This window comes from Tachysurus vachellii, chromosome 12 (assembly GCF_030014155.1).
Source record: "Tachysurus vachellii isolate PV-2020 chromosome 12, HZAU_Pvac_v1, whole genome shotgun sequence".
In the NCBI taxonomy this organism is placed as follows: Eukaryota; Metazoa; Chordata; class Actinopteri; order Siluriformes; family Bagridae; genus Tachysurus; species Tachysurus vachellii.
This window is the reverse complement of record NC_083471.1, coordinates 23,023,594-23,037,513: the sequence shown is the minus strand read 5'-3', so window position 1 is coordinate 23,037,513 and position 13,920 is coordinate 23,023,594. Positions and strand designations below refer to the sequence as shown.

General features: G+C 36.7%; 2 protein-coding genes across 3 annotated transcripts; one reads left to right on the top strand and one right to left on the bottom strand.

Moving 5' to 3' along the window:
• The first annotated feature begins 1,015 nt into the window (after positions 1-1,015).
• Positions 1,016-5,786, top strand: ydjc (YdjC chitooligosaccharide deacetylase homolog). Of its 2 annotated transcripts, XM_060883679.1 has the most exons (6): positions 1,016-1,270; positions 1,796-1,974; positions 2,764-2,920; positions 3,554-3,653; positions 3,736-3,913; positions 4,901-5,786. In XM_060883679.1, exons 2-6 carry the CDS (start codon positions 1,811-1,813, stop codon positions 5,235-5,237), a joined length of 936 nt encoding a protein of 311 aa, XP_060739662.1. In that variant the 5' UTR covers positions 1,016-1,270; positions 1,796-1,810; the 3' UTR covers positions 5,238-5,786. The 2 variants fall into 2 exon arrangements, with proteins under 2 accessions (XP_060739662.1, XP_060739661.1); XM_060883678.1 differs by lacking the exon at positions 1,016-1,270 and having other exon boundaries at positions 1,441-1,974.
• Positions 5,787-7,383: 1,597 nt separating this feature from the next.
• Positions 7,384-13,887, bottom strand: ube2l3b (ubiquitin-conjugating enzyme E2L 3b). The gene is made up of 4 exons (XM_060883218.1): positions 13,796-13,887; positions 11,631-11,726; positions 11,134-11,320; positions 7,384-8,930 (listed from the first exon to the last, which is right to left on the bottom strand). The coding sequence occupies exons 1-4, from the start codon at positions 13,820-13,822 to the stop codon at positions 8,776-8,778; spliced, it is 465 nt and encodes a 154-aa protein (XP_060739201.1). The 5' UTR covers positions 13,823-13,887; the 3' UTR covers positions 7,384-8,775.
• Positions 13,888-13,920: the final 33 nt, after the last annotated feature.

Below are 13,920 nucleotides of genomic sequence, written 5' to 3'. Positions count from 1 at the left end.
CAAACTATGAGATGATGATGATGATGATGATGATGATGATGGTGCAGTTTGTTGTGGTGTTAGTATAAAAGTTGAAGTTGATGTGATATATCCTGCCAGAGTGTACAGATAAGAAAGTGAGGGTGCTGTAAAGAGTAAAGGGTTAAAGTTGGACCAGTCAACAAAAACACTGGTGATGCTTTTAGAAGATGGAAAGACTTCATGTACAAGTACAAAGCACTTAGGCAAATTTGTTTCCTGGTGAAAAAAAACTTTTTCTTATTTTTTTTACACGTGTGCCCACAAATACTACCCAAACTGGTTATATCAGCCTAACTCTAACCCAATGTCTACATAGCATTGTAGCTGAGCCACTGAGTAGGCATGTATGCTGTTTGCTATCAGGCTTGAACATTTATTTAAAATATAAATAGAAACTGTTGAATACCATAGCTAATGAAAGGACACAGCATCTCTCTCTCTCTCTCTCTCTCTCTCTCTCTCTCTCACTCTCTCTCTCTCTCTCTCTCTCTCTCTCTCTCTCTCTCTCTCTCTCTCTCTCTCTCTCTCTCACTCTCTCTCTCACTCTCTCTCTCACTCTCTCTCTGATACATACAAGGAATTTGGTTCGAGCAGTTTGTGACTCTCAAAAGTACAGACCCAAATAACTATGCTAAATACAAATGCTAAAATGGACTATATGGCCGAACAGACTTAAGTGTACGCTTTCAACAGTAGCCTCAAAGTGTGCTATATTGTATGATATTTCATATATAGAAATTCTTTATTTTGCACATTTCAATGCAACTTCAGTTGGAGTAGACTGGCTAAATGATAGAGAGAATGGAAAATATATCAATAGATGTAAAGAAAAGAAAAGAACAGAAAAGAAAAGAAAAGAAAAGAAAAGAAAAGAAAAGAAAAGAAAAGAAAAGAAAAGAAAAGAAAAGAAAAAAAAAGAAAAGAAAAGAAAAAAGAAAAAAGGTGAAAACTCAATAATCATTGCTATACATGTCCAGTAGAGGGAATCGAACCCCGGAAAAGGAAGCAGTTTATTTCAGTCTAAGGCTAAATTACAAATAGGTCTATACTCTCTATATTAGTGCACTACATAGGGCATAATGTAACGTGTACTAAAGACTATGTAATGCTCTACGTCATGGAGCAAATAGAGATACATTTGGAAGCAAACCCTAATATTTTATTGAGGCTTGTTCAGTTCGAGTAAACAGAGCAGCTAGTTATCAAGACGAACCTGCATCAATGGCACAGGTCTTGTAATAAAAAATGGGTAAGTAGACATTACATCTGTTTAGCTATTTAATAATTACAATTATAAGTGTATTATAAGTCCCTGGACTGGCGTCGAGCAAAACTCGTCTGAATGGTTCTGGGAATAGATGGCAAGAGAAATTGCCCCAAGGCAGTAATCTTTGTAGGCAATTCATACAGTGGTGCGTTCAATATACTAGGCGTAATCATTAGTTGTTCAGTGCCATTATATAGTTTTGGTTCTGTTTCCTGGAAGATTAGTGCACTGAAAGATGATACCCTACTGTAATCCAAACCCGAACATGCTGTCATTTCACTAGCTGCATAGAATGAATAATTCAGGAGGTTGGACGAGTTAACCGACTACTAGAGACATCCGCATCTGGGTTTAATGCTGAGGTTCCACCTCATCGTGACTCACAGGAAGGGAGCCACGTGTTTGAAAGCTAATTTAACCTTTGTATCCGCATTTAAGGAAACTAGTCATCCTACAGATGTTTATAAGTCATGACTGGAAAACAGTAATTGACATATGTGCCGCCAGAGCCCGGTATTGAACATGCCTCAGCCCAGAGTCAAGCTGGTGGTGACTGGAGATGATTTTGGGTACTGCGCCAGGAGGAACCGGGGCATCGCCGAGGCTTTCCTGACGGGTGGCATCTCCAACGCATCTTTACTGGTGAATGGAGCTTCTGCAGAACATGCGGCCCAACTAGCCAAAAGGTAACCATCACCTAATAATTCATTTAAACAGGCTACATTATGGAAATCGTACGGAGATTCAGAGGAGTCGGTTCCTTAAAAGGTGCAATGGGGTGACATTATATAGTCTATAAATTTGCATATCTATTAAACCATAATGTTTTTTGGGGGGCTTTCTGATTAATTGACTTCTTGGTCACATCCTAGGTCAGAGCTATGTTTTCTGGAGCTTGGATCCAACATCTCAATTAATACAGATAATTAACAAATATTATGTCACTGTATTTTTTATATGGTTCCATTATAAAGGCAATTTGAATTAGTGGAATTATAGTAGATAGACACATTTATTGGATTCTATTACATTTAATTGCTGATCAGTTGTGTGATTGTGTTAAGTGATTGATTTTTTGGACACTGTCATGATCAATGGAAAACATTCTTTATATATATATATATAAAAAAAACACATTGCACATATAAAACACATTTTGCACCAATCTGCCAAGTTACGTTTTTGTGTTCTTTTACAATGGTAGACAGTGACTTATTGTTGGTCGCATCTTACAGAAAAAGCACAACTCCGTCACAGTCTGACTAGTAGTCAAATACACCTGTTCTTTTAATTTGTGTATTTAGCATTTGCAGTTGAGTTGGAGAGCTGTACTGAGTGTGAGATAATTGCTAATACAAAGGCGTAAAAGTCACCAGCTTGTTTTTAATATAATTTAAATCCTTGGAAGTTGGATTTATTTTTGAAGTATTTCTGAAGTATTTTTTCTCCTTTTATTTTTTTTTATCTGTGTTTAGACATTGCATTCCCATAGGACTCCATGCAAACCTGTCTGAAGGTGCTCCAGTCTGTCAGGAGCTGAGGCGGTCCACACTCCTTAATAAAGATGGCTTCTTTCATGGCAAGATGGGCTTTCGTGAAGTTCTGCGAAGTGGAAAAATGAGCATGACTGATGTATGTATAAAGGGTTACCACATCCAGAGACAGGCATTCATCTAGGTTCATGGTAACAGCAAGTTGTGTGTTATTGCTTCTTTATACAGGGTGATTGGTAACTGATATAGAACACGGACATACATATTATATATATATATACATATTGCTCAACTGTCAGAATTATTTACAGAGCTGCTGTTACGAGAAAATGAATCAACACCTGCTGACAGATTCAAGAAGTCATCAGTTGATAAATGTTAGGCAACCTAAACTGACATCAGTTTAGGTTGCTTAACATTTAACAGTGTATATTAGAAAGGTCAAATATGAGGCACTTGGTAAATACAGTTCTAAGATCTGAATAGCAAACAAAAGGTCTTAGAAAATTTGTCTTTGCTTTTGCCTTTGTTTTAGGAAAATTTCCCTTTGCCTCATGTGTAGCTCAACTGATTTGCTATGAGGTCCAGGTCAAGGTTTGCACAGTGGAAAAAGGAAGTATATTTTTGGGAATACATATTTACTTATGTAAATATAATATTAAAGTCCTGGGAGGTTGCAGGGTTTCAACAGCCAAATCAGTTGTCTAGGCCACCTTTATAAATGCTGTTCAACTTCCTAGAATTTGGCAGATTACTTTTCTCTGATTGACAGGTGGAGGTGGAGCTTAGGGCCCAGGTTAAACATTTTTGTGAGCTCACTGGTCACCTGCCATATCACATGGATGGGCATCAGCATGTGCATGTGCTGCCAGGTAAAAACAACAGCTTGTGGATATCCATATCTTTAAACACATTTTTGAATGTAACTCAGTAGGTTGGCATGTTTGTTTGCAGAAGTGCGAGAAGTGTTCGCTCGGGTTCTTTCTAATTTTGGCATCCATTACACACGGGTCCCAGTGGAACCTGGTCTGCACTCCTGTCATTTCCTACCTCCAAACCTCAAAGAATTCTACTTGCAGGTTGAGAAAGATGCACTCCAGTCTGTGGAAGTCTTCCACCGCCATGGTATCAGGTGTGTGAGGCTGAACGGAAGCATGAGATTTAATCAAGGATCAAAATCGAAAAACCTACAGTACTCGTAATGATGTAAACTGCTGTATCAGCACTGTGCATGAGTGCTTTGTGCCATTATGGGAAGATACAGTTACATGAATGATTTGTCATTGGAGTATGAACTGTAGGGGTGGAAAGATTCACAGATTAGTGTAAATATAGAATGGCTGCAATGGGAGAAAACATTTTAAAACTACATGGAATAACAATGCAGTAATATTTATAAAAATATTTTATAAATACTGCAGGATATTTAGAGATGGAGCCTGCTGATTTTCAGTCTAATCTTATTCTAATTCATCTGTAGTGGATTTGTGACCACAAGCATGGACGTTTTTTTTTTTTTTTGGCTATACTAAGAAAAGAACAAACCTGTTGACCTGAAACTCACCCATTAATGAAATCTGAATAGTTTGTGCTAGTTGACTAAATTATTCCACATATTTGACTAGTTTTCCATCATGCAGTGTTGTCAATCACATGAATTGTAAATGGAGCTGAAGGCAGATACTAGAGACTAATTATAGGGCTTTAAATAGTAGTTTAAAATATAAGCAAGTTGTCACTCATTTTATTCTTCCCACTTTGGTCTGATTAGTGAAATGAAAACATGGTTTCTTTGTGATGACAAACAGAAACAGAATGTTTTAAGAAAAACAGACAGGTTGTTATGATTATTTTGCCCACATCAACAATGTCTCCTCTGTTCTGAATGTGACTTTTGACTAGTGCCAAAATGAAACAAAACAAGCACTTTAAATGATTCTTATTTATTAAACTAAATCCTAACCAATCCTAATATTATTCAGTCATGATCATTTATATATCTTGTCAATATATCTAGATGTATATAAGCAAAGAATTTGCTGGATAACTTTTAGTGTAGACTGTCTACTCTCTGACACACACTCTTTTTTTTTTTAATCATGAGTTTGTGTTTCTACAGATGGCCAGATATTTACATGGGCCTCAGCACGATGGGTCAAAACATGTCCTTCTCCAACCTCAAAAGAGTCCTGAAATTTGCTCTAGAGGAAAGGACATCTATAGGTGCCCTGGCTGACAGCCATTGTGCGCCTGAGTCATATCGACCAATCACAGCAGAGCTGATGGTACACCCTGGATACCCGAGTTTTCCTCTGCACGGCGGGTGCGGTGAAGGACCAGATGACTTCTCACAGTCGTCTGATCGTCTGCATGAGCTTAACACACTCAAAGACCCGGTGCTGCTTAGTTACTATCAGAAGCAGGGAATCCTGCTCTGTGCGTTTAACGACTTCTGAATATTAAGAACCGCTTAACTGGGTCCTCAGGTGCTGCAAGTCTCAACGGGATTTCTAAAAGACAATGCCTGACTTCACTAATAAGGTTTTCATACTGTTCTCTTGGGATATATTAATTAAGCAGCTGCGAGATTGTTTTTCGGATCACTGGAACATTTGAGATCTTACCAACTGACCTATCAAACCATACACTTTACACTGTGACACTGAGATTTGGGTTCATGCTTCCAATGCCCATTATTAGTGTTTTAGGTGCTTGCCTTATTTGAAGAACCAGTGCAGAACACAACAAAACATGGGCTGCATTCTCAAATCTTACAGTTAACTGGAAAACATTTTACTTTATTTTAACCAAAAGCAGACGTTTTAAAATGTCTGAACTGTGCAATAGGGTTGCAATATGATGTTTTAGTTTTGACTGAGCATGTAACGGTGATTATATCTTTTAAAATAATATATATTGTGTATATTTTTATTACATATATTGTAAGAAGTGTAGGATATTTTTATGCCATTACTTGAATTAAAACCATAACCATATTATTCCAATTGATCATTCTGAAGTCCTTTTTTTTTTTTTTTTTTTTTGCAAAATCTAGATTGTGGGGGGGGGGGGGGGGGGGGGGTTATAGAAAAAATATTTGAAGTAATATGAATTGAGAGACTAATCTTAAAAACCATTCACAAATTCTCCATGTGTTTCTGCATGTAAAGAAGGATGAGGAGACACAATGTGGCAGGAGTTATTACACAGACCAGGGAGTGGTTTTATCCACTGGCATAAATGTTGACATTTCTTCACACTACTAGAAACCACTTTATTCTGATCGTGGTTACAGCAGATGCGGAGCCAATTTGAGGAATATTGGGCATATTGTGGGGATCAACCCTTGATGGGATGCCAGTCTATAACGAACTCATACACACATTCACATCTAGGGGGCAATTTAGAGTTCATTCTACATACTGGCAGGTTGTTTTGGAGGTGGTAGATATCCAGATAACGTAGAGGAAACCTCCAAGGACAGTGAGACAAGACAGTAACCGGAGCTCAAAACACTACCCACAGTGCAACACTACACTATTGAGTTGTGACCTATAAACTCTAAGAGTAGCCTGCTTTCTTTCATAACACTTCTTTAACATTATCTCATCTACAGCTTTTTCAGTTGAATTCTTTTGCATTTTCCGCCATTTTTTTCATGGGTATCTCATTTTATTGTTGTGTACTGTCTCTCTGATCCTCCACCTACATTCATATAGCATTTTTCTGCTCTGCTCCATGGCATTTTGTTATGGCAACTTATAATATCCATCCATCCATTTTCTGTACCGTTTATCCTACGAATGGTCCGAGGAAAAGACATAAAAACTCTGACAGGGGACCCAGTGGACAGGATGGACCCAGTGGACACTCACTCACTCATTCACACACTATGGACAATTGGATTCCATTCAACTAACAGGACATGACCTTGTTCTAGGGAAGGAAACAAGTACCCAGAGGAAAACAAGTAAACCCATAAATCATAAGGAGAACATGCAAAGTCTGCACAAGGCAATTACAGTAGGTGTTAGGTGTAGATGTCAAACCCTACCACAGGTTGCATCTCAGAAAGGTTCTATGTATAACCCTCTTCAGAAGAACCTAAATGTCCAAGGAACCTTTAAGGAAACAGATCAGCTGAAGAAAAAAACTACTTTCAGCTTAATTCTTTAAAGCCTTACTTTCGCAGTAGTTCATATTTAATCCATTGAACCTTATTTCTAATCTTCCATAAAACACAATAAAAGGTGAATGATGTGGAGATGAAAAACTTCAAATAGAACTCCAACAGATGACCTTTGACCGAGGTCATGATCCTCAAATGATCTGTGGTGGTTGAGAAAATGGCCATTTAGTGTGAAGAGAAAAAAGTAACACTAATGTATGATTTACATTTGTTAATGTGGATCAAGCTTTAATCAGCTGTTTGGGTTGAGATCCCAGTGTTTTTTTGTTAATGCTGCCGTCTACTGTGTTTCCATGGAAAACACAATACACTTAATGGTACTTTAATAAATGACTGATGCTATGTGTTTATAAATGTCTGAATTATTTATTCAGATATAAGGTGCATGAATCGATATATCTGAGGCATCAATATTTGAGGTTAGCTATATTTATTAGGAAACCATTGACCAATCAGAGAGTCAGAACACTCAGAGTGACCAAGAGTCAGCCGCTACTTGAGTATATAACGTCATTCCCATGACTGTGCCAGTTTATTCTAGTTCCACACAAAATATATAGAGGCTGTAAAATAATGAACGTAATGCTGATACGACTTACTGTATGAAGTGGGATAAGTGACTTAAAGGGATAAGAGACTATATTTCCAAATACATCAATCACCAATAGTTTTTCTTAAAGGCCTCTAATAAAAAAAAAGTGCCAAAGCACACCTTATCATCAACATCTACTTTTCACTACTAAGTTTGATATTCAGTATCTTGGCTAGAAATGTGAAAGGAGAGATGAGGAACAACAGGATGATGTCAATGCGAATCTAAGGAGGCGCCGACTAATCTTTATTCTGAATAAACAAAAATAAACGCTCTCAGTCTGGAGGCACCATTTCCGGTTTTTCTTATTTATACCCTATACCCAAAAAAATTAAGAAAAAAAAAAAGAGCACAAGAGCTCTCTGTGATACATTTAAAATAAAGGTGGCTTTAAAATTAGACATCACCATAAAACTTTCATTCATAACAATTGTATTCCTTTCTTTCTTCATGTGCGAAAAATGCTAACAATATCAGTGTCTAGGTTTCGTTGATTTTGACTACTCAGTGCATCTGCAAAGCTACGGTGTGTTAAGAACAGATAGGACGCCATCCCAAAAAAACACAATAAAAATAAGAAGAGCAGATGAAAAAATGACCAGCACACTCCTACATCTAAGCTGTTTAACCTCCGTCAGCTCCTTCATTGGTTTAAACATCAAACTGTTGTTTTGGATTTTTTTTGAAAATCATAGCATATAAATGTGTAAAATGGGTACAACAAAAATTATTACAGAAATGATAAATGACATTTCACATGTTTTTTGTAGAATTATGTTTTGAATAAACTGTTAAACCTTACTCCTGATTAAAGAAGTGCATATTGATGCAAAAAGCAATGATCATTTCACTCAGGAGAGAATCACACATCAGTCAATACCGAGATACCTTGTAACAATATCTTGACCATTTTTCCATAACAAACTTTTTTTAAAAAGAAAAAGAAAAAGAAAGGAGAAAAAAAGACCAAATCCAGAATTTTCCTAAAGGCTTTACGCCTACACCAGGCACGGGTCTGGTGATGGATCCCCAAGGAGACCCACTTTACGACGGAGGTTGCAGCTGTGTTGCGATGGGATGGGATTCTCCAGCTGGACGATGTGTGTATTGAGAAAGAAAAGAAGGAAGAAAAAGAGGAAAGGTAGGAAAGAAGAAGTGGGTAGAGCATGATTGATGTTTGGGAGGAGTGGGGCTACACACTTGTCAGGTGTCATTAGTCCACTGGCCGCTTTTCACCATGTTTCTTTGTAAACTCTTCTGCGTTCTTAAAGAATTTTTTACGGTCCTTTGAGTATTCTTCTGCTAAGTCAGCCCTCAGGGGATGTTCTGGCTGTGGGTCATTCACCAGAGCGATGAGTGACTGAATTACTGAAAAACAAACATTTGAATAAACATTCGAAAAAAATTTAGGGGTGATATTTGATGCACATTTAAAATTTGTTCCCCATGTTCAGAACACTGTAAAGACATCATTCTTTCTTTTAAAAAACATTGCCAAATTGCGTCCTATGCTGTAACTCCCGGTGGCTGAAAAGTTGATTAATATCTTTGTGTTCTCTCGTATTGATTATTGTAATGCTTTGCTGGTCGGGGTCTCAAACGCTACCCTAAATAAATTACAGCTGTTTCAAAATTCAGCTGCCCGAATCCTGACTGGAACCAGGACAAGGGATCACATCACTCCAGTCTTAGAGTCCTTACATTGGCTCCCTGTCAGATTTTAGGTGGATTTTAAAGTTCTTATGCTTACCTACAAAGCTTTGAATGGTTTGGCTCCTCACTACCTTACTGAGCTTTTAGCCCCCTACACACCTGTGTGCGCTCTCCGCTCTTCGGAAACTGGGCTTTTAATCGTCCCACATACCCATTTAAAATCTATGGGTGATAGGGCATTTTCTTCTGTAGCTCCAAGACTCTGGAATTCCTTGCCTGTTTGGATTAAGCAAGCAGAATCCCTTAGTGTCTTTAAATCCTCCCTCAAAGCTTATTTCTTTAGGGTGGCTTTTACTTGAAATTGATGTTTTTTTTTTTTATTTTTTGATAGTATGTTCTTATTTGGTGTGTTTTTATATCTTACTTATTTTAACGTATTATTTGTATAATTGTATGTTTCCTTTTTCTTGTGAAGCACTTAGAGATTCTACTTTTAAAGGCGCTATAGAAAATAAAGTTCTTTATTATTATTAAACAGATAGATAGATGGCTAAACACAAGTAAAAACACAAATGTAGGCTGGCACGCCATATCACAAGGTATCAATTATTTAAAATGTCAAGGCACCTTATTTATTCAGGATTTATTTCTAAATTCCTTAATTAACCATTAGTAGAAGAAATACTAGAAGCTACAGATTACATGAACTAGACTATAAACACCGATAGTGAATTGATCATATAATATTCTTTTCTACAGTAAATATCTCTTTTCAATTTTTTCATTTTATCATTGAAAGCAGTTGATGTTTTTGCTTTAAAATTACATCTTGTAAAATATAAACTTTTTCCAGCCGTATTTCTCATTTTCAGTGAAATATTTTTTCTTTAATTTCTATTTATAAAAAGTATTAACCATCTGCACATGGTAAATGAAGTACAATTGAACAGTTTTTAATGCAACACATTGTACCTCTATCATGATTCACATAAAGCATCATAGAAATAAATGACTTTGAAATTCTCAGTAAAACATTTCTTATTTCCCAATATTAACCTTATCGCCAAGCCCTGATTAAAAAACATTCATGACTCTCATTAGCAATAACTTCTCACAAGTGTGTCTAATGTGTTACTATAACCAGGCCCGTGAGGTCAGTTTAAATGAGACTTGTATCAATGAAGGAGTTCTATGTTTGGTCAAATAGAGAAGATAATTTGAGAGAAAGTTCTGTTTCACAACACAAGCATCTCATCACTCAGGGCTGAAAAAAGAAATTATGCAATTGGCTAAAAGAGGGTTAAATATTAACACCTGAAAAAGTAAGGCCATAAAGCTATTAAGTTGGTTCTTCTGTTTTTCATGCTGTAATCATGTGTCACATAAAAACAGGCTTTATATCCTGTTACAGAATTGAAAGTTCAAAGTTCACAGGCTTCAGTAGTACGGCTTAGATTTATCTCATGTACGTACTACGTTTAAATGATCACCTACGAGATTTAAGGTCTCACACCCAATGCAAAGAACACTGCATTTTAACCATGTGTCTAGACATGAATGTTCAGGCCAGGAGCCTGTAAGAATCTTGAATAAATAAACTTTTTTATTCATTTTTACTTAAAATGAACAGGAAACAGAAACTTGTGTGGTCTCACTTTTAAATTGAAACTAATGAGTTTATTCTGCTTTGTTAGGGAAGCTGAAAAAAAGAACAGCATTTAAATGACTTTTTTTGGACAAACGTTTGTAGTGCACGGAACTAAAAAAAAAAGAAAAAAAAAGGGAAGAAACAGTAATACCTACTAAAAAAAAAAAATAATAAAAATTTTAAAAAGTTACACTCTAACACAATACAATACATGACTGGGTCACTGCCACATTTATGGCCTGATGCTAAGGGTTGTGAAGTTTCACTTACCTTGGTCAGTTTTGGTGGCTGGTTTCCAGTTCTCTGCGCTAATTACAGGCAGACAGACCTGCCCTCTCTCATCAATGTTGGGGTGGTAGATCTTTGTCTTGAAAGTGATCTTCGGGGGCTTGAAAGGGTATTCTGCAGGGAAACTGATCTCGATCCTGAATGCCCCTTTGTCATATGGAGGGTTATCCTAAAGAACAGTGAATTATACTTTTGTTAAATCTGCACCATTATACAATTTGTATACATCATTCAGGAAACACACAAACTGAAAGTAAAACTTTAGAAAGATAAATGCCAGAGTTCATGACCACTTTTTATGAGTGTAAACGTGCACACAGCAGTAGACAATGATTATATATATATATTTTTATATATAATATAATATATATATATTTTTTTTTTTTACATTTTTTACAAATGTATTTATTTATTTATTGAATATATAGCAAAACTAAACCAATGCATTTTGTAAAAGCAGAGCAGAAAAGTAGACTTACTGGAACAATGAGGCCTTGCCATGTCAATATATTCGATTCATCAACTTGAATGTTCCGGAAGTTTTTCATTCCAGATTTGCGAATTTCTTCAAGCTCCTGTCAAAACCAAAATACACAGGTGTTTCAACATGACATGCTGCTGCATTTTATCAATGGTCATGCTTGCCCTTAATAAGCCAATCGATGAAGATTGTGTTATTTGTGGTGATGGGTGCTTTTCATTTTTTCCAGCTGCAATTTCGTGTTTCTTTTCCTTACTTCCCTTTCTCACGCCTCATATATTAAAGTAAATCAGCACAAGGAAAAAAAAAACAAGGTCAAAAAAACAAAGGGGGAAAACAATAATGAATGTATTCGGAAAAGGAAACGTCTTTATTGTTTCTTTGAAGTGACATCATAGGTAAATGGGAACTCATAATATCACACAAACCATACATGTCTGAAAGTTTTTTTTTTTTTTTAAACTATGCATATGCAACTTTAGCATGAACACATGTATACCCACTCATTTATCCAATTCAATCAGCAAATCACTTGCCAGCACAATGCATAATCTAAAACACTGGGAAACTCAGTGACTGTGGCATAGTTGTTGGTGCCAGACAGTTTGTGTTGATTATTTCAATAACAGCAACCTACAGCAAATCAAATAAACCACCCATCAGAGGTGAGTTGAAAAGTATCTAAAAGGTGGATGAACTACAGAAGAACACCAAATGAGAGGCCGTTTCTTTTTCTTTTAATTTAATACTGTATATTTTTATGACACACTGATAACGAATCTCTGTTAGATCCACTCGTCGTAGCACAACGACAAGTCATACATACGATCAGGATCATCCCGTAACTACAATAAATCACATTTTAACACTGCACAAGCTGCCCATAAATAGTTATGCTCCAACGTGGGACATCCGACGATTTGAAATTTCCCCGTCTGTTAACAAAGATGTAACTGAGACAGCCACCATGTTTGGTTTTATTTTTAATCCCATTCCATTTTATGCTTGAATACCGGACAGACGTAAAAAAGCATTTCACTGCATGTCGTACTCTGTATGTATGCATGTGACAAATAAAATTTGATTTGATCAGATCAGATTATCTGAGGATGTGTCCTCCTTACAAGTACACTTTATTGCACTACTCACTGTTCAAATCACTGAAAGCAAGTTTAAAGCACATTCGTGCTTCACGACCATCTAATCTATAAGTAAACCCTTAAGGAAACATCCCACACACTGCTGAGAAGTACAGGAAATATACAGGCTGGACAACATTCAGACATCTGACTAGCTGACGTAGGGAAACTGATCTGTGCTCTCGGATGCTCATGAAATGAAATCGACTTACAGTTTCGTTTTTTCCTTTAGGGCCTTTGCTAACTAGCGTGATAGTCTTTTGTATATACAAAGCATTCATGTTAAAAATCTGGCTGTCTCTCATTTTTGTTAACTTCACAACCAACGCACTCATTTATTTAGCTAGTATTCTAGACTACTGTTTAAGGTTAACACCTATTCCTAGTTTAACGTTACTACTTCTGCTTATTTTGACTGCTAGTCGTCACATCCCCAACATCTTTAGTCGAATAAAACAGGCACCATTTTAGAGAACTGGACGTTAAGGCTAGATTAAGCAAGACATAATGACCCGCTTTTTCCTTGACGATATAGCTCACAGACAACTAGCATGGCATATTCGGGGCACAACTTTTATTTAGACAAATTATTACACGCCATTATCATTCAGAGTTCTCACTATTTCTTGTAACAGATCAACAACACACTTATGTAGTTAACAAGGAGTATGTGCTGTCTATTTTTACACACAAACCGAGCTTCTGTAAGAAAGCTAACCGAGAGTCACCGGCTACAGCCCAAACCGCATACTATCATACTAAATAGTATGTTAAAACGTTCCACTACCGCTGCTTGAGCACTATTTTATCCATACTATTTAGTACAGTAGTAGGCTGATCCGGACCTAGCTACCGTCTGAGCCAGTCAGTAACTTTAAACGAAACTTAACCACAAACGAATGTGAACGAACTGATTACTTACTCGGTTCAAATAATAATCGATTTAATAAACGTTTCCCATTCGGTGGCCGACTGCGAAAGAGATAGAAAAACCAAAAAAAACAGAGAAATAAAATGTTTCTACCTTGTGCAGTCTCCTGCTCGCCGCCATCTTGAATCCTTCGACTACTTCCAGAATGCACCGCGGCAACAAGACACGGCAGAAACTCGTTTAAAAAAAAAGTGTTAAAAGTAACCTAGAAATACAAG